The sequence below is a fragment of the Vombatus ursinus genome, unplaced genomic scaffold (genome assembly GCF_900497805.2).
Source record: "Vombatus ursinus unplaced genomic scaffold, bare-nosed wombat genome assembly UNPS02015106.1, whole genome shotgun sequence".
Lineage (NCBI taxonomy): Eukaryota > Metazoa > Chordata > Mammalia > Diprotodontia > Vombatidae > Vombatus > Vombatus ursinus.
The window spans coordinates 525,920-549,185 of NW_020954884.1; the positions used below are offsets into that span (position 1 = coordinate 525,920).

Sequence of the window (23,266 nt, forward strand, 5' to 3'; positions counted from 1 at the left end):
ATCTATCTATCTATCTATCTATCTATCTATCTATCTATCTATCTATCTATCTATCTGTCTGTCTGTCTGTCTGTCTATCTAATAAAACTAGCTAGCATTTATATAGAGCTTTACAGATTGTCTTAATTGATTCTTACAACAACCCTATGAGGCAGGTGCTATTATCATCTCCATTTTAAAGATGAAGAAGCTGAGGCAGGTTAAATGACTTTTTCAGGGTCACATAGATAGTAAATATCTGAGGCAAGATTTGAACTTGGATCTTTCTTACTCCTAGTGCTCTTACCCACTATGCCGCCTAGGTGCCTCAACCATCTATGTAAGGTGCTGTGGGTGCCTGTCATATAGTAGGTGCTATGTAACTGCTAGCTATTATTAAAGTAGTAGTTAGATAACATAGTGGATAGAGCACTGGACTTAGAGCCAGGAAGACTGAGTTCAAATGTCACGTCAATTACTAGCTATGACCCTGGACAAGTTACCTAACCTCTGTTTGCCTCAACTATAAATTGAGGCTGATAATAACACCACCTCTTAGAGTTCTGAGGATCAGATGAGATAACATTTTAAACATGCTTAGCATAGTGCCTGGCACATAGTAGATGCTTAACAAATCCTTCCTTCTTCCTCCCTTCCCTCTTCCTCTCCTCCCTCTCTTCCTTCTTTCCTTCCTCCCATCCTCCATGCCTCCCTCCCTTCACTTTCCCTTTTCCCTGCCCTGTTCCTCTGTCTTCTTCTCTCTCCCCTCCTTCCTCCCCCCTTTCCCTTTTCCCCTTCCTCCTTCCTTTTTGCCTCTTTCCCTCCTCCCTTCCTCCCTCTCTCCCCTCCTCTTTACCCTCCCTCTTTTTCTCTCCATCCCTTTCCCTTCTCTCCTCCCTCCTTCCTCCCCCCTTCCTTCCCTCTTTCCTTTCCTCCTCCTTTCTCTCTTTCCATCCTTCTTTCTTTCCATCCATCCTTCTTTCCTTCTTTCCTTCCTTCCTTCCTTCAGATAGGCCACAGATAAAAACATAGAACATAGTCATTGCATACCTGCTTTAGGTCTCAATGGTGTCCTGAAGTAGACACTGGGGCTCCAATCACTCCAGGACCCTGCAAAATAGGTTCCACCGGGAAGTGACCGTACTTTAACCTCATATGTTGAATTTGGTTGTAGCTTTCTCTCCAGAAGTGTTACAAGAGGATAGTCTGAACTTATGTGCTAAAGAGTGAAAGATATAATTTTTGTCATTCTTATTCATGATGAAGAAATAGGTTACATTCAAGTTTAACAAAGTATTACAAATCAAATTTAATTCAGTAATGTTGCATTCTTATGGGCTTAACATTTGAAGATCCAATTCCTTGGAAGACTCTAACAGGTTTTAGCAAGCCCATAGGTGTTATATTGGGCAGGTAGACCTCCTCACATCACATTGTATAGGTGACTGTCTACTTTGTTAATGGTCAGTCTTGGCCAGAGGAAAAGGAAAAGTGGATTAGGTAAGCTAGACCTCTGAATACAGTCTATTTTATCCATCACTTTACTTCCTGTCTCTGAACTAAAGAAGAGAAGGCTGAGAAAGGTGGAGGATGAGCCAAGCTTAAGGTACTATATGTATAAACTTAAAGGATCCTCTCTCCTGAAAACCATGAGCCTGGCTGCAGATGATGGTAATGATCTCAAACCTGTGAGGATGCAAAAGGCAGGTAGAGGAATGCTTTTGGTTTGTAAGGGAGAAGCGATATCATTGTGCCATAAAGATACTTGGACTATTTCTTTCATTAGCCCAAGAGAGGCTATGACTTAGTGAAGACATTCAGGGACACTTGCATGTTCATTGTAGTGATAATGGTCCACCTTGCTTATGTATCCACCTTACTATGGTTACATTTTATATTATGTACTGTATTCCCTAGTCTTTCTCTAAGATAATTTGCAATGAGGAATCTCAAAAGTCATTTCCTCAGGAGACGTCTTGAGGCTGGGAGTTGGAGGTTGGGCCAATTCTGGGAAAGGGAGGGCGGGAGAAAGGTGACCACTATTGACTGGGCCCAGGACGTGTCTACTACTGAAGCTCAACCTATAAGCTGGTTATATTGAGGTCCAGAATCAGGAATATGGTGGGAGGACCATAACAGAACACAAGTAACAATTTTAAGACATTAAAATAAATTCTGAACTAAAACACCAAATAAAATGAGCATTTCCTTATACATAATAAAACAGAAGAAGAGGATTGTACATGGAATGAGATAATAAATTTTGAAGAATAAGAGAATGGAGGCAGAAGGAGAGCCTCTGTTTGATTCTGAAATGGGTAAGTCAGGTTTAAGGAGGTAGGATTATGGTGATTTAGCCCAAAGAGGATGATCTGGGAGAGGAGGGAGAGAATAGACAAGGGGAAGGTATAGACAAGCCTGAAGCCCAAGAGGAGATTTTTTTTGGAGGCTAGAGACAGAAGTGGCTTCCTCATCCAAGGACCCAAGGGACAAAGATCAAGAGAGGGCCAGGAAGAAGAGAATTGGTTTGGGGATGAGATGGGGGGGCGCTATTATGCGAATGTGAGTGTTTGTCCAAAGCAGGGCTTCTGGACATAAAGCTTTCCTAAAGTTGAGAGATGTAGAGTCTGGAAGAACTAAAATACCAACAAACTTTGCTAAAGCCAGTCTATTGATTTGAGAGCCAAAAGTGGCAGAACATTTAGCCTGCGACCGGAATCACCAATTTCTGGACAAAACCAAGAGAGGAGTAATCAGGCAGGAGAGAGTGAACTGGACCTCCTAGCCTGAGATCTGGCTGGAAGGAGCCACACTGAACCACTGACCTTTGTAACTTCATTAACGTTTCCCTTTGAGTTCAACTGAAAGCCACTCCATGCAAACCCTAGCAATATTAATTTTCTCATGTAATTGGAAAAATGGAAGCTTTTTAAACCAACCTTTAAAAGGGTGATGAATTATTTTCAGAGAGCAGGAGTTGGAAAAGATCTATTTGTTGTTCTGCTGATCTACTGGAGTCTTTCAAGTGTCTCAAGCCAGAGGAGGGAGGTGGTGTCAGCTACAGACTGGCAGCTAGATGGTGCAGTGGATAGAATTCTGGGCATGGAACAAAGAAGACTCATCTTCATGACTTCAAATCTGGCCTCAGACATTCACTTAGCTGTGTGACCCTAGGCAAGTCACCTAACCTTGTTTGCCTTAGTTTCCTCATCTGTAAAATGAGCTGGAGAAGGCAATGTCAAACCACTCCAGTATATTTGCCAAGAAAATCCCAAATGGGGTCACGAAGAGTCTGATAGGACTAAGCAACAACAAGCAAAGTTTTGAGATTTGCTGTGCTGCTAAGCCTCACTCCAGTGGTCCCCGGTTACTTCTACTCTCATCCAGCATTTGGCCTGGTTTAAAAGAAGTCATTATAAACCATGACTGCATATCCTGAAGCCACACAATAGAAGAGAACTTAGATTCCCCCAAATCTCAGAGTTGGAAAGGCATCTAGTCCAATTTCTCTCCACCTGGTATCAGAGACTCCTCTATAACTTGTTGAAAACTGTCCTTTGGCTGCACAGAGAATAGAAGGGAACAGTGGACTTTAAGGGACTCATAAATGTTCAGAACTGACCTGACCCTGATATCCCCACACAGTCAGACTGCTTATTTTATTTATTGTGCTAGGATAAAAGTGTAGCAAGAAGAGGAAACAAAAAGGAGATTTTCCCTATTTGCCACATATCTTGGATATTCGGAAGGCTTTCAAAAATACTGTTTATCTACTTACCATCCAGTTGCTTTTACTATTTTCTTGGTGGTAGGCTATATCATGGATTAAATCTTTTACATAGTCATTCCATAAGTGTGTTGTATTGAATGTGAGCACAAAGTCATTTGCTGCCTCTCGGTAGGTGATATTTATGTCAAAAGGAGCTTCAGGCTTAACTAGAAAGGGTAACAAAAAACAGGTCAGTATATAGGGCAGATAGGAAGGATAAACAAGAAGGTGACCCCTTTCTCTAAACCTGCCCCCTCTCTGAACCCCTAACTCTCATTCTTTTTTTTTTCTTTTTTGGCTAGGCAATGGGGTTAAGTGACTTGCCCAGGGTCACACAGTTAGTAAGGGTTATGTGTCTGAGGTCAGATTTGAACTCAGGTCCTCCTGAATCCAGGGCTGGTGCTCTATCCACTGCACCCCCTGAACCCCTAACTCTCATCCCTGCCTATCTCTCAGGGTTGTGAGGATCAAATGAGATAGTCCTTGTCACTTTTGCCTGGCCCATATTCAGCGTACAAGAAATGCTTGCTCCATTCCTCCCTTCCCCTGCCTGGCCCCAAAAGGAGAGCCAATCAGCTCAGTTTCAATAACATCATTAAATTCAATGACAACTGGAGTCAGATTCCTCAACATTTAAGTACCCTCAATGCTCCAACTAAGCATCACGTTGGCGTGGCCCAGAAGGCGGAGTGGTATGGTATGGATGTCTGACCTAGAGAGGAATCCAGAGACCTGGGTTCTAGTTCTGGTTTTACCACTGTGGGGCCTTGGTCCAGTCGCTTGTACCTGCTATGTTTCATGCCCTCCAAGAACTGTAACTAGGGTAGGGCTGCCAGGTCTTAGGCCCTGGGCTCTGTACTTAGAAGATACCAAAAGCACTTGCAGTCTTCAAAAAGAAAAAAACAACAATAAGAACAACAGAGCTTAGCACTTTGTTAGCGAGAAGAGCTAGTTAAAATAGGAAGCTAATGGAGACCTCATTTCTTTCCTCCCACGTGAATGCCTACCTGGCCAGCCCTGATCTGTTCTCTTTCTTCCTACCTACTCTCCTATAAGCGACAGGCCATGAGCAAGGGACGATGTCATAGCTTGAGGACACCTTCTATGCCCCTCACCCAGTCATGATTTGGGCTGCCCCAGATTGCCTGTGCTTACTCTATGGCCGCCTATGCCCATATGCTAAAATTGCTACTTAGGTCCCTGGCTCCTCATCTGAGGATGATATTTCAAATCATTTGAATAATTTAATGACCACATGAGAGCCTGCTATGTTTGAGTTAGTGAAGATACAATGATGAAAAAAGATAAGTTTCTGCCTCTAAAGAACTTAGAATGTAGTTAGTAGGGGGATAGAATGCATATCCAAATAACTATCATGTATAATAATAATAATAGTAATAACTGTAGAAAGTGCAATGAGGAGGTCCAAGTGGAGTGGTTAAAGAGATTCAAGGAAGAGGACATCATTTTTATCTTGGAGGCTCATGGAAACCTTCAAATCCCCTGCCAGGGGCAGGGCAGGAGCCTCCAACCAAATGCTCCCCAAAGGGGAGGGACACCTGAACTGAGTCTGGAAGAGAGGAGAAATGCGGGATGAGGGTCCATCAATATCAAAGAAGAGAACTGTGGGTGGTTTCAGTAGTACAAGGGGTTAGGATTGCAAGCATCTTTGAGAGTCTTCCAAGCTTGGTAGTTGAGCCAGAGGCTCAGCTTCCTGCCCATCTCTTGCAAGGTTCCCTGTTCTGCCCCAGCCAGGAGGTCGCCCACTCACTCTAGCTGAAGGTGTGGTTGCTGCTGAGTGGGTGGCCTATTTGTTTGCAGGGCTGATCTCAAACAGAGATAGGATCCATGGAAGGTTTGGCATCTAACCAAACCTAGAGGTAAAGAGAAAAGAAATTAAGCGCAAACTTATCTTCCTGGGCAACTGAGTCTACTCTTCTGTTTTGAAGGTTCAGAGAATCAGTTCTTCGTGATTGGGTGAGGAATGCTATCACAACATATACAAATGACTGCTGCCACCTCTGGGACAATTCATATGTACTAAAACATCACTCACATGGGAAAACCCATTAATAGTAATCAGAAAAGCGAAGGAAGGAGGGAGATTGCGGACAAACGCAGAGATCAAAGAGCAAGGTATAGTCTTTTCTCCTGACTCCATTGCTGGTAGACCACTCTTTTCCTCCAATCCAAATCCTTCTCTTCTCTCAAGACCCAAACGGAGTCTGCTTTTCCACTAAAAATCTCAGAACCTAAGCCCATTCCTCAAGGACTTTCCCCCTCCCTAGTCCTCTCCCTTTTCTCCTCTTTCCCCTCTGGAATGCCTTCTATTTAATGGCTCCTCTTTGCCCACAGAATCAAGTCCATTATTCAAGATCTGCAATCTGGTCCCAAACAACTCAATGAATTCAGTTCAACTAAATTCAACAAATATGAATTGCCCAACTGAGTTAGTCTGTGGAGGACACAAAGGCAAAAATAACACCATCCTGGATCTCAAGGCCATAATATACTTGGAAGGACATAACATATGTACACACACAAAAATATAAGAGTTGAAGGAGTGAAAAGCAGAAATCCAAGGTGTCGAAGAATATCTGAGGAGGAAGAGATCCTTCTCAGCTGAGGGGATCCAGGAAGGCTTCATGGAGGAGGCACTTTCCTTTAGTAGAATGTTAGCTCCTTGAGGGCAGGGACGTTCAGATTTTGTCTTTTTTTCCCCCAAGGCTTAGTACAGTGCTTGGCAAACATTGACAGATACTTACTGAGTTGAATCACAAGAGAGTGAGTAACAAGGCAGATATTTAAATAGGTTCCCTGACTCCAGAGCCATCTTTCCTTCCATTATGCCAAGTTAAAGCATTAAAATAAATAAATATTAAATAAAAATTTATTATTATTTGGCTCTGTCAACACACTGATGTGCACCAATCAGCAACTAGTTTTTTGTCTGAATCAGTTGGTTACCAAGTAGTTATTAATATGTATTTGATAAAAGTCAATAATGATCATTCAATAACTACCCGATTCAATCAAAATGGTTACACTGGAGATGCATAAAGGCATAGACACAGAAGAATAGGCTTCCAACTGAAGGAGATTAAAATTATCAAATACTTTTATACATTATTCTATTCTAAATTCATTGCTGTCCTGGGAGATCGGTATTAATGGTCTTGGTATTTTCACTTATAACTAAAGTAATGGAAGTTCAGAGAGGTTATGTGATTTGCTGAAAGTCACACAGCAAGTAAATACCAAAGCTAGGGCCTGAATCTTGTTGTTTTCCTTGTGGCATGCTGAGTAACAGAGCAGAAAATACTCTAAGAAGAATAAAGGAAAATGAGGAAACAGTCCAGAAAGAAAGAACTGTACTTTGTTGGTGGTAGAAGGAACAAAGTCTATTCTTTTTCTTTTTTTTTAATAAAAAATTATTATTTATTCTTAAAATGCTTTTCTTTTTAAATTTTGAATTCCAAATTCTCTCCTTCCCTTCCATTCCCTCCCCCCCCACTAATTGATAAAAGCAATGGATCAATTACACATGTGAAATTATGCAAAAAATATTAGCCATTTTTTAAAAAAGCAAGAAAAATAAATAAAGTAAGGAAATTTTACTTCAATTTGAACAAAGTCCATTCTAAAGGTCATAAAGTGCTGCTCCTCTCGCTCTCTTTCTCCTCAAGTATATCACCTCCATCATCACCTCCTCAGGGCTTAAGTGTTTTTCTCAGTCCTTTGTCAAAAATATGAACTCCTCATGTAAACTACTTTCACAATTAGTCAATTTAGCACAAAGTAAAGTTATTAAGTCTTGTCACCAAGATTATCTCCAGAAATTTAAACAACTACCACCTTCCCCTTTCCCATTGTGTAAAGTCTTACCTATTTTGGTTATCTTCAGTGTTTTGCAATTCACCTTACTTTTTCCAAGTATCACGCACAACTCACAAATATTAATCAGTGAAAATGATCTTGATTTCATAAAATAATCCTTTTCTCTTTTCGTCATCATCTCACATTGTGTGTTGGACATGAATGCGCCACTGTGGAATGAGATACAAAGCCAATATAAACCTAGGACTTCTTGCTAACAATGATGATGAGTAGATCTGATGCTGTACCCCTCCATGGTACCTATCTCTCTGCCAGGATCTAGCTGTTAGAAAACAAAAGGAGAGTCCTCTGCCCCTCAAATTCCTAGAGTGGAATATAAACCCAGCCAAACAGCCTTGGCAGACAATCTGTCCAGGGCAAACCAAGGGCAGGTCTGGTGCCCACAAATAACTCAGTGATATTTAAAAAAAAAATAGTCTGTGATCACTCTCCATAGAATGCCAGGCTTGACTCATTTTTTTTCACATTAAAATGTTTTATTCATGATTTTTATATGACTAATTTTCTGATGAAACCCCCACCCTTATAGAACCCTCCCTTACAAATAAAGAAAACAGTTAAGTACAACCAAGTAAGACAGTGACTTTTTCTAACAGAATATGCCCTATTCTGCATCAACAGTTCCCAACCAGTACCACAAAGAAGGAGAGATAGCAATCTGGTCCCAAACAACTTAACTATCTTTTATTTATTTATTTTGGGCTAGGCAATGGGGTTAAGTGACTTGCCCAGGGTCACACAGCTAATAAGTGTTATGTGTCTGAGGCTGGATTTGAACTTAGGTCCTCCTGAATCAAGGGCCAGTGCTCTATCCACTGCGCCACCTAGCCGCCCTGAGATAACATTATTTTTAAAGGAAAATGATGCTCCCCTGGGATTAGAGATAAAGAAAGGGGTAGAACAAAGTAGGGATTACATCAGGTATGCTTTCTCTCCTGCTTTGCAGAAAACTGTCTATCTTCAATTGTTAGAATCGGGTTCTGAGTATGACTGAATGATTTTATGTATACTCTGCTTCTCATTTTCTTGGTATAATCAAGTTGAAATATTATGCATTGGTTCCTGGACCTTCTGAAGAGGGAACAGCCTGCCTCCCTGTGAGGTGGCTGAGCCTGGAAATTCTGAGGTAAATCTGCCACATTCATATGCAAAGTCTCCCACTATCAAACTGCTGTAGTACATGCTTACAAATAATTAAATGCATTTACTTGTAGGGAATTACTTAAAATCACCCCAATGCAATACTTAAAAAAAAATCATCATATATAGTTTGTCACTAGAAATTTATACAAATCAAGGCAACAATGGTCAAATCCTATATAATCTCAGTGTAAAAAAATTTTGCTAAGTATATTGATTTTGTTGTCTTGGGACTTTGAAAGACCAAGCAAAGGCATACTCACATATAGTTGTCTTGACTAAGGTCATTTTGAAATGCAGCTACCACCCCCAAATTGGGGGGTTCCCATTTTGCCATCCCTCATCAATCCCCTTATCCTGGCATGGTAGCCCTTTGGGAGTATTTGATTTCTATTCCTCTTATTCCTCCATCCAAATAGTTCAATTGTAGCATACTTTTGACTATGGAGCCTGGCTGTGTGAGTTCCAGGAAGTGTAGTTTGAAGAAGACAAAACTGTCTTCTTCCTGTTCTGGAAGGAGTGCATGGAGGCAGGATGGGGAATTTGAGCTCAGCTCTTCCTGGGCTTCTGAAGAGGAAGGGGCAGCCTTACTCTGAAGGAGGCTACGGCATCATTGAGCAGCACACATGATAAGGAGAAAGGAGCTGTGGGAGAAAGGAGCACTAGATACTTAGTGCCTTTATCTGTCAAGGTAGATGGGGCAAATGGGACAAGTGTGATCAATGTGGGGAGTTTTGTTAATTTCTCCCTGGCCAAGAATCCAGGCAGCCAACCAGTGTGGTGGATGTTATTTATTCCAACCTTTCATGTTTTACATCCAGATGAAATTTTCTGACACCTCTGGAGTCCTTCATGTGGTAACACCCTACTAGCATTTCCATGAAACCTCTATCAAGGTTCAGCCTAGCCCAACATTCCCCACGATTCTCTCTCATCATCTCAGACTTCTGGAACGATAGATTTTAAGCTTCTTTAGCATAGATTTTGGCTGTTTTGAAATGATCTCACATTTTATGGTGTTGCTGCTATAGAACTAATTATTCTTCCCCCACTTCTCCCACATTTCATTTGAAATCATGTCTTCACAAAAACTATCAATGACCTTTGGTGAGTTATACCGGTAACATTTTTAGTCCAAAGGGATGAACCCGGATCAATGTTATTTTTTATCCCTTTTATTCATTTGAATGATGGTTTAGTTTAATGAACTAAGAACAGTGCTGCAATAAAGTATCTGCCAGGTCATGTTTATAATGGAAATGGACTCCAGTGAAGTGTAATGAATTTGAAGCTCTTGATGTATTTGAAGACAGCAGCCACACTGTCATAGCCTTCTGCCTCTTGAGTGGATCTGATTCCATATGCTCTATGTACATCTAAGAGATATATAGATCTTCCCACCAAAATGACTTTTTTAAATCACACCTTAATCCACCTGCTAGTTAATGCCAGCTATTACAGAGTCAGGTTTTCACATCAGTTCCCAGAACCACTGGGATCCAGCATCCTCATAGATAGCTAGGTGTCTCAATGGATTGAGCACTGGACCTGGAGTCAGGAAGACCTGAGTTCAAATCCAGCCTCAGACACTTACCAGCTATGTGACGCTGGGCAAATTACTTAACCTCTGTCTGCTTCAGTTTTCTCATCTGCAAAATAGGGATAATAGTAGCACCTACCTCCCATGATTATTGAGAGATTAAAATGAGATAAATATAAGGCACTTTAGAAACTTTAAAGCATTATAGAAATACTAGCTACCTCTACTGCTACTACTGCTGCTAGTGCTACTGCTACTGCTACTGCTACCACTTCTTCTTCTTCTTCTTCTTCTTCTTCTTCTTCTTCTTCTTCTTCTTCTTCTTCTTCTTTTCTTCTTCTTCTTCTTCTTTTCTTCTTCTTCTTCTTCTTCTTCTTCTTCTGCTGCTGCTGCTGCTGCTACTACTACTACTACTACTACTACTCTACTGCTATTTATCTTTTTCCAACAAAAAAAAACTGAGTTTGGTGGTATAGATGCTTGCTCACTTTGATACCTTGAAAGATCTCACTATGTGAAACTTATATCCACCAACATAGGATCACAACCTAACATAACTCATCTATTTCTCCTGGAGATCCCCAGCTGGAGAAGGTACTAAGTGGAGCCATCCTCCTTTTTTTTGTTCCCTAGGTCACCCAGAGCCCACCTCTATCTTTCTGCCAATGTTCCTTTCCCTATTTCTCCTCCTGACCAGACATTGACCTCCTCCTCCATTCTGCCCCTTCTGGAGGGAATCTGGAATTCTTTCCCCATTCTGACTCATAGGCTCGCTCACTTATCCCCTACATCCCAATAGTGGTCAGCTAGTCCCTTCAAGTTTCCTCCCCTGCCTCCTCCCCATGGGACAGAAACTCTCTTGCCCCCTAAAGAATCATAGGCTTTGCCTTCTGTTCTGTTGCTGCTGTGCTCTTAGGAGCTCTGTGCCTTTCCATCTACCCCTGCAGCTGAACTCTCCCCTTTGTGTTGTCTCCTCTAATTAAAATGTCATTTTCTTGAGAGCAGGAATTATCTTATTTTTCTATTTATACACCCAGAATTTAGCACAGTGCTTGGCACATAATGCTTAATAAATGCTTTTTCATATATGTTTTCACTGGACCCATAAAACAGATGGTATAGAAATACCAGAAACATGCTGTGGGATAAATCCAAATATTTGACAGAGTATAGAGGTTATAGCATGGTCAAATACTATGAAAGCAAAAGTAGATTGAATATTCATCCCACGTGCCCACAATTGGTGCTGAAGCAATCAATTGAAGAGTAAAAAATAGTCATGAGCAAATCCGTTATTTGGCATGCACCATGTCAAGCAAATTTTTTTCATGAATTTTTTCTAAGACAATGAATTATTTGCATTGCAATTTGCATTTGCAATAAATTATTTTTGCATCATCTACTCACAGTCTATAATACACTGCAACACATCCCCTCTCCCTTTAAACTACTCTGTATTCCTGGAAGCACGTTGAAGAAGGATCATTACAAAGCTGACTGAGCATTCATATATGTGCCACTGAATTTGCTCGAATGTGTTCCACATCACCAGCATAAACTGATGTAATAACAATAATAATAGCTCATGTTATATTTACACTGCATTTTGTTTTTCCCTTTGCAATAACCCAGTGAGGCAGAAGTATTATGAAAGATGACAAGAAGACAAGCAGATGAAGACGGCTAGAAGCAGAGCCATTGATTTAGGTAGTGTCAAAGGAGTACAGTGGTAAAATGCGAAACAGAGGCAGCTATAGAATAGTGGGGAGAGAGCTGGCCTTGGAACCACAAAGACCTAGGTTCAAGTTCCGCCTGAGCCAAAACCTAACTATAAGCCCTTGGGGAAATCACTTAACCTGCCAGTGCCCCCAGGCAGCTTTCTAAGATTATAAATTGCAGAGAAGGTACTAATTTCCCTTGGTAGAGAAAGTCCTCTCACTATGAATTTCCTTTGTCAATGAAATCATAGACCCAGTTATGTCATTGGTCCTTTTTGAAAACAAAGGACAAACAACAATAACAGACCCAGTTACAAAGTAGGCACAGTGGAAAGTTGGGACTGCTTGTATTATGGATTGTATCGTGGCTGACTGAGTAGCTCTAAGACATTGCAACTACCTGACTTTGTGTCATTAACTTGGATCTGTTTCAAAGCTGACGGTTAAGACCATCTACTTCTGAAGGAGGGGCTGGTCTTCTATGAAGTGAAGTTTCAGACAAGCAACATATATACACAATATATACATATACATATATACATGTTGTATAAATAATGCTTGTATATATAATATATAATATAATGCATATATATAGCTTAGATATTAATGACAGCCAAAAGATACTTTGATATAGCAAGCTGCCTTGTTATTGAACTAACAGTACCTCTCATCTATACTATCTCATGTCATCTTCACAACAACTTTGTTGAGGTGAGGATAAATCATTTCTTCAGGCAAGGAAACTGAGTTGCCAAGGTCACACAGCTAGAAAGAGGCAGAGCAGGGCTCCAAGTCTCTGGATTCGTGCTCTTTCCACTATACCACAAACTAAATGGTGCTTTTGTTGTTTTGTTGTTCCCTTTCCTGCTTATCTCCTATTACTCATGAGAACCATGATCCCAATTCTACCCATGGCTGTGTATACATTTAATTCAATTAAGCAGATATTTATTAAGCACCTACCATGGGCAAGGCACTATGTTAGAAACACAAAAGCCACTGAGGTCCACAGTTGATGTGTAGCAAAGTGGCGAAAGGACAGCTGGAGAATCTGAGTCAATTTTTTTTTTCTGAAATTGTTTTTGTGTAGTTTTTCCTTCATTCACTTCATCTAGGGCTTGGGATTGAGGTTCTATGATTTGGACTTTCATAATCATGGAAATCTATTCCATCTATTCATTTGGTTGCTCATTCTACAGTTAGAGGTTGATAAGTAGAGAGGAATTATTTCTCACTTGGGGAAATGATTTTAAAAAGGATTTCATAAAGATGCTCAAGGTATTTGGATATATTGTGAAAAAACTAGGAATGTCCCTCTCCTCTTATGGCCAAGTATATAGTTGTTGCATAGAAATCCTGGGCTTCATTCATACCTGGTCCACCTAAATATAAGCATAAATGAGATAGGGCTGATTTAGTATTATCCGAGTGGTTCTGCAGCTGACTTACTGAGAAAAATGGACTAGATGCAGCGCGTGGCACAATGGATAGAGCACTAGACTTGGACTTAGGAAGACCTGAGTTCAAATCCATCCTCAGACACTAGCTTTGTGGTTCTGAGCAAGTTACTTAACTTCTGCCTCAGTTTCCTCATCTGAAACAGAAGGGATAACAATGGCACCTACCTCCCAGAATTATTGTGAGGATACATTGAGATAGTATTTGTAAAGTGCTTTGCAGACCTTTAAAGCACTATCTAAATATTAGTTGTTGTTGATGTTGTTAAAGACCTGGGTTCTAGTTCTGTCTCCAGACTCAACTAATCTTGTGACCCCAGGCAAATCACTTCATCTCTTATATGCTCAGTTTCCTCATCTAAGAAATGATGGAATCAAGCCAGATGATTTCAAACATTCCTTCCCACCCTCACAGCATATGAGTCTATGTGTCCCCCAAGAGGAAAATCTCTGTTAAGCTCAACAGAGTATTTCTCTAATTGGTGGCTATGAGGAAACTTCAGAGAGGTTTGGAGCTATAATGACCTGCATGACAGTTTGGTAGCTGGGGTAGCAAACTCTGTTAAATGAATTTGAGTTCCCGTCTTTCATTTCCTATACCTCCCTTTTACACACTCCCTTCTTAGTCTTTCCTAGCATCTAGAATCTAATATTAAGCATAGGAGGAAATAGGAGCTACAGAGCTACCGAGGAGAGAGTGTGAAGATGAACTGAGGATCTGTGTGTTTATGATGATTCATGTATGCATGTGCATGTGTTTGTGTGTACTAACAATCGTTCTAAGGGAAGTTAGAGTATTCATGAAATGGAAAAGTTGAATACTTCTGGCATCAATATAAGAAGTCTTTTTTTTCCCAGGAGTATGACACACAGAGGTACTAATAGAGGTTTTGTACCTTCTACCCTCCCCCCCAAACAAAAACAAAAAGCCTCAATGATTTCTCACCATAGCTTGAGCCCCAAATTGGTGCTGTTGAGTGACGAGTCATTGAAAGAACAAGTCAGAGTGTGCTGCTGGCCATGGACTTGCAATTGGCTATAGCAAGTGAATTCATAATCATCTTGTTCCTCATCTTCAAATTCATCTGGAGAACAGCACAGAGATTATTAGTCAAGCAAGAGATTGCATTAATTTAAGATGTGGGATATGCAGCAAGAAATAGATGATTTATTTAAGATACTTTTAAAAAAATTAATATTTTTTATTTATCAACCACACTTCCATAATTAAGATACTTTTCTGAGGGCACCAAAGGGCAAAGTCAGGTTTTCTTTATGAAACAATAAAAATAATCATAAATGGGGTGGTGTCAGGGGAAAGAGAGATGAGGTTGAAAAAAGATCTAACATGTACCCAGAAATAACTTCATGATTTAAAAGACTGTCATGATATGTGCTCTCTTCCCCTTATTTTATCTAATTTGTATCATATTTATTTATGAATATGCCATCAATTACTTAGAATAGACAGCAAAGTTTTAGAGGGAAGGGATTGTTTTATTTTTCATTGTATCTCCAAGCAATCTTAGCATAGCATCTCACACGTAGTATTTGTATAGGATCATAAGGTTAGAGATACTAGGGAACTTGGAGGTCATCTTGTCCACTCTCCTCTATTTCACAGATGAGAAACTGAGTCTCAGAGATGTGAGGTGACTTGCCTAAGGTTACATAGGTACCAAGTAGCAGAGCCAGGGTTCAAATCCAGATTGTGTGATGACACACCCAGTACTCTGTCCAGTATGCCATGCTGTGTCTTAGCTATTTAATAAATTTGAAAAAAAAGTTTGTTGAACAGATTAAAGTAGTAAAAAGTAGACATTGTGCAATGATTGAGTGTGTTTCTTCATCTAGACTGAGTTTAGCTTTGCCGCTGGAATGTACATGAAAAAAAAAAAACATTTCTTAAGTACTTTCTATGTGCCAAGTACTGTGCTAAATGCTGTGGGTACAACTGGAAAAACCAAAAGACAGTCTCTACTCTCAAGGGACTCACATGCAATAATTGAGGAAGATGATAAATAAAATAAAGTTCAGCTTATGCTCTTTGGAGCTCATTTTCCTCTTCTGTAAAATCTAGGTGGCAGATAAAATGAATTCTAGGGTCCCTGCCAATACCAAAATTCTCTGTGATGCTTTAATTGATCTATTTGCTTGGTTAATTGTAAGTCAGAGATAATACACATGATTGCTTTGGTTCTTAACCTAGAATCTGAATTTACTATTGCTTTTAATTTCTTTTTTTTTCTTTATTAGGGGAAAAGAGCCAATAAACCTAATAATATAATAAGAATGGAATGGGAATTTATTAAGAGTCTACTACATACTAGGTACTGTGCTAAGCGCTTTACAAATACCACCTCATTTTATTCCCCACAACAATCCTGTGAGGTAAGTGCTATCATTGTCTCCATTTTACAGGTGAAGAAACTGAGGCAAATAGGTTAAGTGACTTGTTCAGGGTCACACAGTTAATAAGTTTCTGATACTATATTTGAACTCAGATCTTTCTGAGTCCAGGCCCAGCACTCTATTCACTGTGCCACCTACTTGCCTCTAATAATAACAGTTGACATGTATGTAATGATGATAATAATAGCTAACATTTATGTAGTACTTACTATTTGCCATTTGCTAAGCACTTTATAATTATCTCATTTTATCCCTACAACAACAAGGTGAGGTAGGTGCAATTATTATCCCCATTTTATAGATGAGGAAACTGAGGCAGACAGAGGTCAAGTGACTTTCCCAGGGTCACACATCTGTTAAGTGTCTGAAGCTAGATTTGAACTCAGGCCCAGTGTGTGCTATCTACTGTACCATCTAGCTGCCTCTAATAATAACAATTGACTTTTACCTGTAGTGCTTTAAAGGTTTGCAAAGTGCTTTCATACATTATCTTATTTTATTTTCATAACAATCTTATAAGTGCTACAGATCCCTATTTCACAGGTGAGGAAACTGAGGCTAAAAGGTTAAGTGTGCCTAGAGGCATACAAATTAGTAAGTTTCTGAGGTGGTATTTTCACCTACATCTTCCTGACTCTAACACTATGCATTATGTTATGCTTATCATCACAGATCCAGACTCTTGACTCAGTGGGTCACTTTTCCTACCCACTTAGTATGGGATCTTAGCTAAGATACACAACCCCACTAACAGATGGTGATGTGACAGTTTGTTTCAGGGGGCAACTGGGATGGCAAAAAAGATTCTAGATTTCGAAAGGGAAGGCCTCAAGTCTATGTTATATAAGAATTAAGTCTGAGAAACAGGAGATACTTAGCCTAGAGACAAGAAGACTTTGGGGAGACATGATAATTGTCTTTAAGTATCTGAAAGGTGGTTATATTAAAGAGGGATAAGATTTATTTTGTTTGGCTCCAACAGGTAGAGCCAAGGGTTAATAGGTGCAAGCTATAAAGAAGAAAATTTAAATTTGATGTCAGGAAAAAAATTCCTAATGATTAGAGCTGCCCAGAAATGGAACTGACTACCTCAAGAGCTGGTGGGTTTTTCCCCCTTAGAAGCCTTCAAGTACTGGTTGGATGACCATTTGTTGTTGTATGTTATGAAATCTAGTTGGAGTTCTTATTTGGGTATAGGTTGAACTAGCTGATTTCTCAGCTTCAAAATTCTGTGTTAGACCCATGAAGGCATAATTTCTGTGTAAGACATTTTCTAGGAAGTTAAGAAAGATCACACTGGATCAAATCCATAGACTATTCAGGGCAGAGCTATAATTTCCAATGAAGGACCAAAGGACATAAATCCTTCCTCTCCCTGATGCAAGCTGTAAAAAAATAGGCATATTCAAGCCTTTATTAGTCACTGTTTCTGGCTCATAAGTTTGTCACAGCTGCTTGATTCCACTTCTATTGGATGTTTGTACTGCATCGTAGGATAAGGAGTTTCTTACATTTCTTAACCACCACGTGAAGCAGCTTTCTCTCTTATTTGTCTTCCTTTACCTTCTTCAAGTTTCAAAGGGTACAAATGTAGGTTGACCTGAAACATACTTCATGAATTTATGAAATCAATATCTTCCTCCTCCTATTTTGCTTTCCCAGACAGAAAAAGATTTCCTCTCTCCTCCTCCAACTCCCTCCTCCCTTCCATCTCCTCCCCCGCCTCCTCCTCCTTTCCTTATTTTTGGCCCTAGCATTTCCTTTCCCGTCGTTCTATCAGCTCCTCTTTGGACCTTCTGTAGTTCTATTATGCATAGTCATTATAATATGTTTTGTTAATCCACATAGGAAGATAGACTATGGGACAAATTTAGGGGAAGGTTGGTTTTCACAGGGTGGTTCCGATCTGTTATCTCATTGGCATGAGGGAACTTCTGGTATGGAAACTCCTCCCTCCCCTCACTGATACAGATCAACTACTAGCCTGTATTTTATGGTCTTAGTCAGTTGCCTAGACCACTGAGAAGTGACTTGCCCAAGGTTCCATAGCTCCATCAGAGATAGAACTTGAACCCAGGTCTTCCAAGACTTGCCCTCTGTCTCACTGTGGGTTAGATTAAATGTATCAAACCCAGAGCAATCCAAGATTAGTCTATAATGTGATCAGCACTGGCATTAGAGAGCTGTTTCATGGAACTTAGTTTGCCTCAGTGTATTAGCTACACTGTGCATAGAGTCAACCATCCTCTCATTAAAGTGCTTGTTTTTTATTATTTATTTATTTATTTATTTTTTAGGCAATTGGGGTTAAGTGACTTGCCCAGGGTCATACAGCTAGTAAGTGTCAAGTGTTTGGTCTGAGGCCGGATTTGAACTCAGGTCCTCCTGACTTCAAGGCTGGTGCTCCATCTACTGCACTACCTAGCTGTCCCAAAGTGCTTCTTTTTAGAAGCAATTTCTTGACTGTTACCTTACATCTTGGTCCTAACACATACTAGCATGTTTCTCTACCTTATTGAGCCTTAGTTTATTCATCTGTAAAATGGGGATAATACTTGGTACTACCTATCCAGCAGGGTTATTGTGAGGAAGAAACTTTGTAAACCTGTAACCATTGCATAATTGTGAGTGGGTGAAGAGGTTGCAACAGTGTAAGGATGCTGCTGGGGATTCTTGTCCCTGAGCTTACAGGAGTTTTTTTTTCCTTTGCAAACAGCATTTCGCAAGTGACTGGAATTCTCAAAAGTCCAAGGAAGCTGAAAAGTCTTCGGATGACTCAGAGGGTAATTTAAACAAAAGCTCCAAAATTCAGACCTTGTTGATGTTAGAATCCTTGGCTCTCTTCCAGGTTCAGCTCAAGCACCACCTCTTTCAAGAAACCTTTCCTGAATGTGCTAGTTGTTAGTGGCTTCTAACCAGCTGTTGTTGTGCAGTCATCCAGTTGCATCCCACTCTTTGTGACCCCACAGCCCATAGCATGCCAATACTGTCCATGGAGTTTTCTTGGCAAAGATACTGGAGTGGTTTGCCATTTCCTTCTCCAATGGATTAAGGCAAACAGAGATTAAGTGACTTGTCCCGGTCACACAGCTGATAAGTGTCTGAGGCTGGATTTGAACTCTGGTCTTCCTGACTCCAGACTCAGTGCTCTATCCCCTGAGCCACTTAACTGCTTCCTAACCAATTACTGTGTATTTATTTTGCAAATATTCTATATTTATTTATCTATGGTCGTGTATGTTGTCTCCTCCCAGTGTGAGGAGGAGACATCAACTTTGTTTATCAAGCATTTAACTTAGTGCCTGACACATAACAGTGGCTAAATAAATGCTATTGAAGAATTGATTAATTTATTGACTTGTATCTAATCATTCCCAAATTAAAATGTTTCGGAGTTGAGGTGATTGTTCTCCAAAGGCACATGTAGTATTTCCCCCCTGCCCTTTCACCAGAAATTAAAGCACATTCCAAGTAAAAACCAAAATTTCCACTTGAGTCACTCAAGGTTTTAAGAGAGATCATGTAAAAAAAAAAAGATCACAATATGTGTTAACATGCTTTTTCTATGTTCAGTATTCATTTTCTGTTCAAAGCACAAGACTGCATTTACTATGAAGTAATAAGCATCTCTGTGAAATGATTCATAATGTAGTCAGACTGTGAAAAAATGTTAATTCTGTGACTTTTGTCCTGTGATGAGAAAATGTCAGTGATTTCCCTATTTAGTAGCTATATTGTAAAATATCTAAACTGAGTCATTAAAGCTAGTGGGTTTGATTCCATCTCTTGAGAAATGTTTCAAACTATCAAAATAAAAGAACTTAATTATAGGAATGAATTGATATGAATAAACTCCCCAAAGTGCTGCTGTTTGTTTCCTTCTTGCCAACTGTTTGTTGGAATGCTCATAGGTTGGTGCTATCTCTCTGTATCTATGTTTCCTAGCACCAGGATTATCACAGCAATGGTTCATTCCTTCATTTGGATTCAGTAATGGTGGCTTGTTAAAGAAAATTTATCTATTCAGGATCTCTGGTAAGTTGATTGCAAGGAAATTATTCAGTTTTTTTCTTGACTAATATCTTCTAGAGATTTAAAATCAAGCCCAGAGGTCCAGTGGAAAGAGCAGTGGCCTGGGAGACAGGAGAGCTGGATTCTGGTCCTGTGCTTGCTGTTCTTCAGCAGGGCAAATTGTGTGGAACCTCCTAGATGGAAAGACATCTGAAGTCACCCAGTCCAACCTCTCCGGACTTTTTATTAACTGTAGAATGAAGGGGTTGGACTCTATCACCTCTAAGTTCCCTTCATGTGCCAATATTCTGCAATCTCTTCTGTTAAAAAAAAAAAACTTCAAATTTCAGTGGGTTTGCACTGTGATTTCGGCACCAAGTCCACACTTTGGAAGTTCCCTAAAGCCCCATTGAATAAACTCATAAGGTGCAAATGGCATGGAGTTTTCTACTTGGGATTAACTCTTAAAATCTACTGCTTGTGGAGGTTACAGGTCTCTATCTTTTCTTTAAAAGAAATGATATCCACCCAGATTTAAGATCCAGCTTTCAGAAAGGCTTGTTCCTTTCTTCTAGATATTTAGGATTTAAATTATAAAGCAGGAGTCAATATGATTACCCATTCTCCAATGCTCTTGATTCTTAGAGTAATCTAGTTTTTAAATGATCATCTAAATCCTCAGTCCTGATCAGAAGCACATGCCAGGTCCTTATCACTCTCCATGAGTCCCTAAGACTCTCGTGGGTCTGAACAACCCCAAAGAAGGCATCAGAGTCCCATAATCCTAAAAAAAAGTTTGAAATGACTCACCATCCTGTCCGAAGCCACTTTCTCCAGAAGAAGAGTGAAGTAAAAAGAATATGATACCAATAGTTGTACTGAGAACTGTCATTTTGAAAGACAGAGATAGAGATAGATAGATAGACAGATGGATAGAGAGAGAGAGAGAGAGAGAGAGAGAGAGAGAGAGAACCAGAGTCAGTGAGAATCTGTGCCTGTGTAAGTGAGAGAAAAAGTTGGGGATGCAGCTTTATAGACCAACACTAAGTAACTCTGTCTTGCTTAACCACAGCCAGGAGGAAATATAAACACATGAGAAATGAAGACAAGTGTCAGCAACAGGAAGCCTGAGTACTTGTTGAATTGTAGTAAGTAGAGAGGACTGCTGACTTTTTACTGGAAATGGGGGATTATGAGCCTTTGTTTGCTGCAACTCCTGGGGGTTCTTCTGGTCTCCCCCTACCTCTAAACTCATTGCACACCAAGGCAGTGGTTCCAAATAAAGTACCTAGATGGCTCATCTTCTCACTGATGAAAAATAGCCATCTAGGCTCCACACAGCATACAAAATCCCTGTTGTTGAAACCGAAAAAAAAAAGTGAGGGAAAGACTCTCAGGTCCCATCCAGCTCTCTAAAGGGTATGATTTCTTACCTGAACAGGGAGATTATGTGCCCTCCAAAGATTTTATCACAGAATTCTTTTAAATAAACTAGCTCCTTATTGCCCTTTAAGAGCCAACTCAATGTACATCCAGTCAAATGCAAGCTCCTTGAGGTCAGGGACTGTCTTTTGCTTTTTTTTGTATCCCTTGCACTTAGCATAGTGCCTGGCACACAGCAGTTGCCTACAAAATATGTGTTGAGTTGGATTTACAAAAACCTAATTTAACCACAACCTTATAGCAACCCTTTGCATGAGAAGAATTGACTGTTCCTTATTTTGGGCAGGCATTTTCACATTACTTCTTTAAGGTCAAATCATTAAATAAATATATATTAATATACAAAATGAGATTTAGTGGGTATGGAACTGGTCTTAGAGTCAGAAGAATGGAGTTCAAGTTCCACTCCTGACACATACTGACCATCGGATTCTGACCAAGTCATTTAAGCTCACAATGCTCTGGGCAATGTTCTAGGATTATAAAGTTGGAGAGAAGATGATACCTGCATTGACAGAAGGAGGTTCTTCACATAGGGAGATCCCTATACCAACAAAAGCATAGATCCAGTCCCTATCCCTGTATGTATAATATACATTTTTGCCTATAAATAATACAGAAATCTATATCTATAATATATAATACATATACACATATATCTATATAGGATAGATTCTATGCTATAAGATATTTTAGGTACTGTACTGTAGATACAATAGTATACATATCTACATGTCAGTATCTACATATATTATATACCTGCATATCATGTATGTACTTATTTTATGTAATTTATTTATATATTTATAACTAGCTATTATCTATCTACTGTCTATCAATCTATCTACCTATAATAATGGGGTTTGAAAAAAAACATGGTGGGAGGGATGAATTATCAAAAATAAGTTGGGAAATGAGTGTGTCTGGTTACCTGAGCCATGATCATTGGCACATCTCCTTTGTGCAAGTAAGCTGGAATCAAGAGAAGACCCTTAGAAATAGTATAGAAATAGTAACATGGAAGTCTGACAGAGGTCAGGAACTTTGAAATCTATTACACAGGTTCTGTCACAGAAACAGAGTGGGAAAGGACGATAGAAGTCATGTAGTTCAGCTTTTATTTTGCAGGTGTGGAAACTGAGATCCAGAAATGTGAATAGAGCTGTTATTCAAACCTATGTCTTCTCACCCTGAGTCCTTGACTTATCCCACTATACTGACTATCTGTGAGTGATATTTGCCTTAGGGAAACCTTGTTTAACAACATAATGGTCTAGATGGAGATGTATTATCTGCTGGACTCACAACTTTTAGGAGAAATTGAGGCTAGATACTGTCTTAAGACAAGAGGAAATGAAGCCAAGCCCCACCCAAAGGGGTGATCAGCCATAGTTATTGGCCAATTAATTTACTTCAGGCAAATCAATCAGAAATAGGAAGGTCAAATGTGAGTTAGAAATATCTGGGATGGGGACAATAGAAAATGAGTTTCATTGCTTGAGGTCTTTTCCAAAGACTCTGGCTGCTGGAGAATAATCTGACTTTCTTGGAGAGAATGAAGAGGAAGGAGGGGAGAGGAGGGAAAGGCAATACCAGTCCTTTGATTCTCTGGATTCTAGTGAGGAACATTGGTATCCATGAGAGAAGCTGAGAATAAAAATGGCAGCATTGGGTGGGTGGGGAAGGATGGGAAGGGGAAGTTTCCCTCCTCCTTTCTTTTCCCCTTCCCTCTCTTCCTCTTTTGTTCCTTTCTCTTTCTTTCCTTTCCTTGAAAGGGAAATAATATATTCACAGATAAGTAATAGAAGGTGAAGGAAGCCATTACAAGTTTAGTGCAGGTCACTGTGAGGCTCATGGATATGTCTCCTGGTCACACAGGCAAGTACCTTCTGCTAGCCCA

General features: G+C 39.8%; 1 protein-coding gene across 2 annotated transcripts in view; it reads right to left on the reverse strand.

Moving 5' to 3' along the window:
* The window catches only part of IL7R (interleukin 7 receptor), a 27,013-nt gene extending 6,104 nt beyond the window's left edge, over positions 1–20,909 (reverse strand). Inside the window, exons 1-6 of one of the 2 annotated variants that reach the window (XM_027846276.1) lie at positions 20,734–20,793; positions 17,424–17,522; positions 14,447–14,585; positions 7,634–7,794; positions 3,758–3,915; positions 1,030–1,198 (exon numbers count right to left, since the gene is read on the reverse strand). In XM_027846276.1, the coding sequence (XP_027702077.1) occupies positions 1,030–1,198; positions 3,758–3,915; positions 7,634–7,784 (478 nt within the window). In that variant the 5' untranslated portion in view covers positions 7,785–7,794; positions 14,447–14,585; positions 17,424–17,522; positions 20,734–20,793. Of the gene's footprint in view, positions 1–1,029; positions 1,199–3,757; positions 3,916–7,633; positions 7,795–14,446; positions 14,586–17,423; positions 17,523–20,733 lie in introns of both variants that reach the window. The other variant, XM_027846275.1, reaches the window with a different exon arrangement.
* Between the last annotated feature and the right edge of the window lie 2,357 nt (positions 20,910–23,266).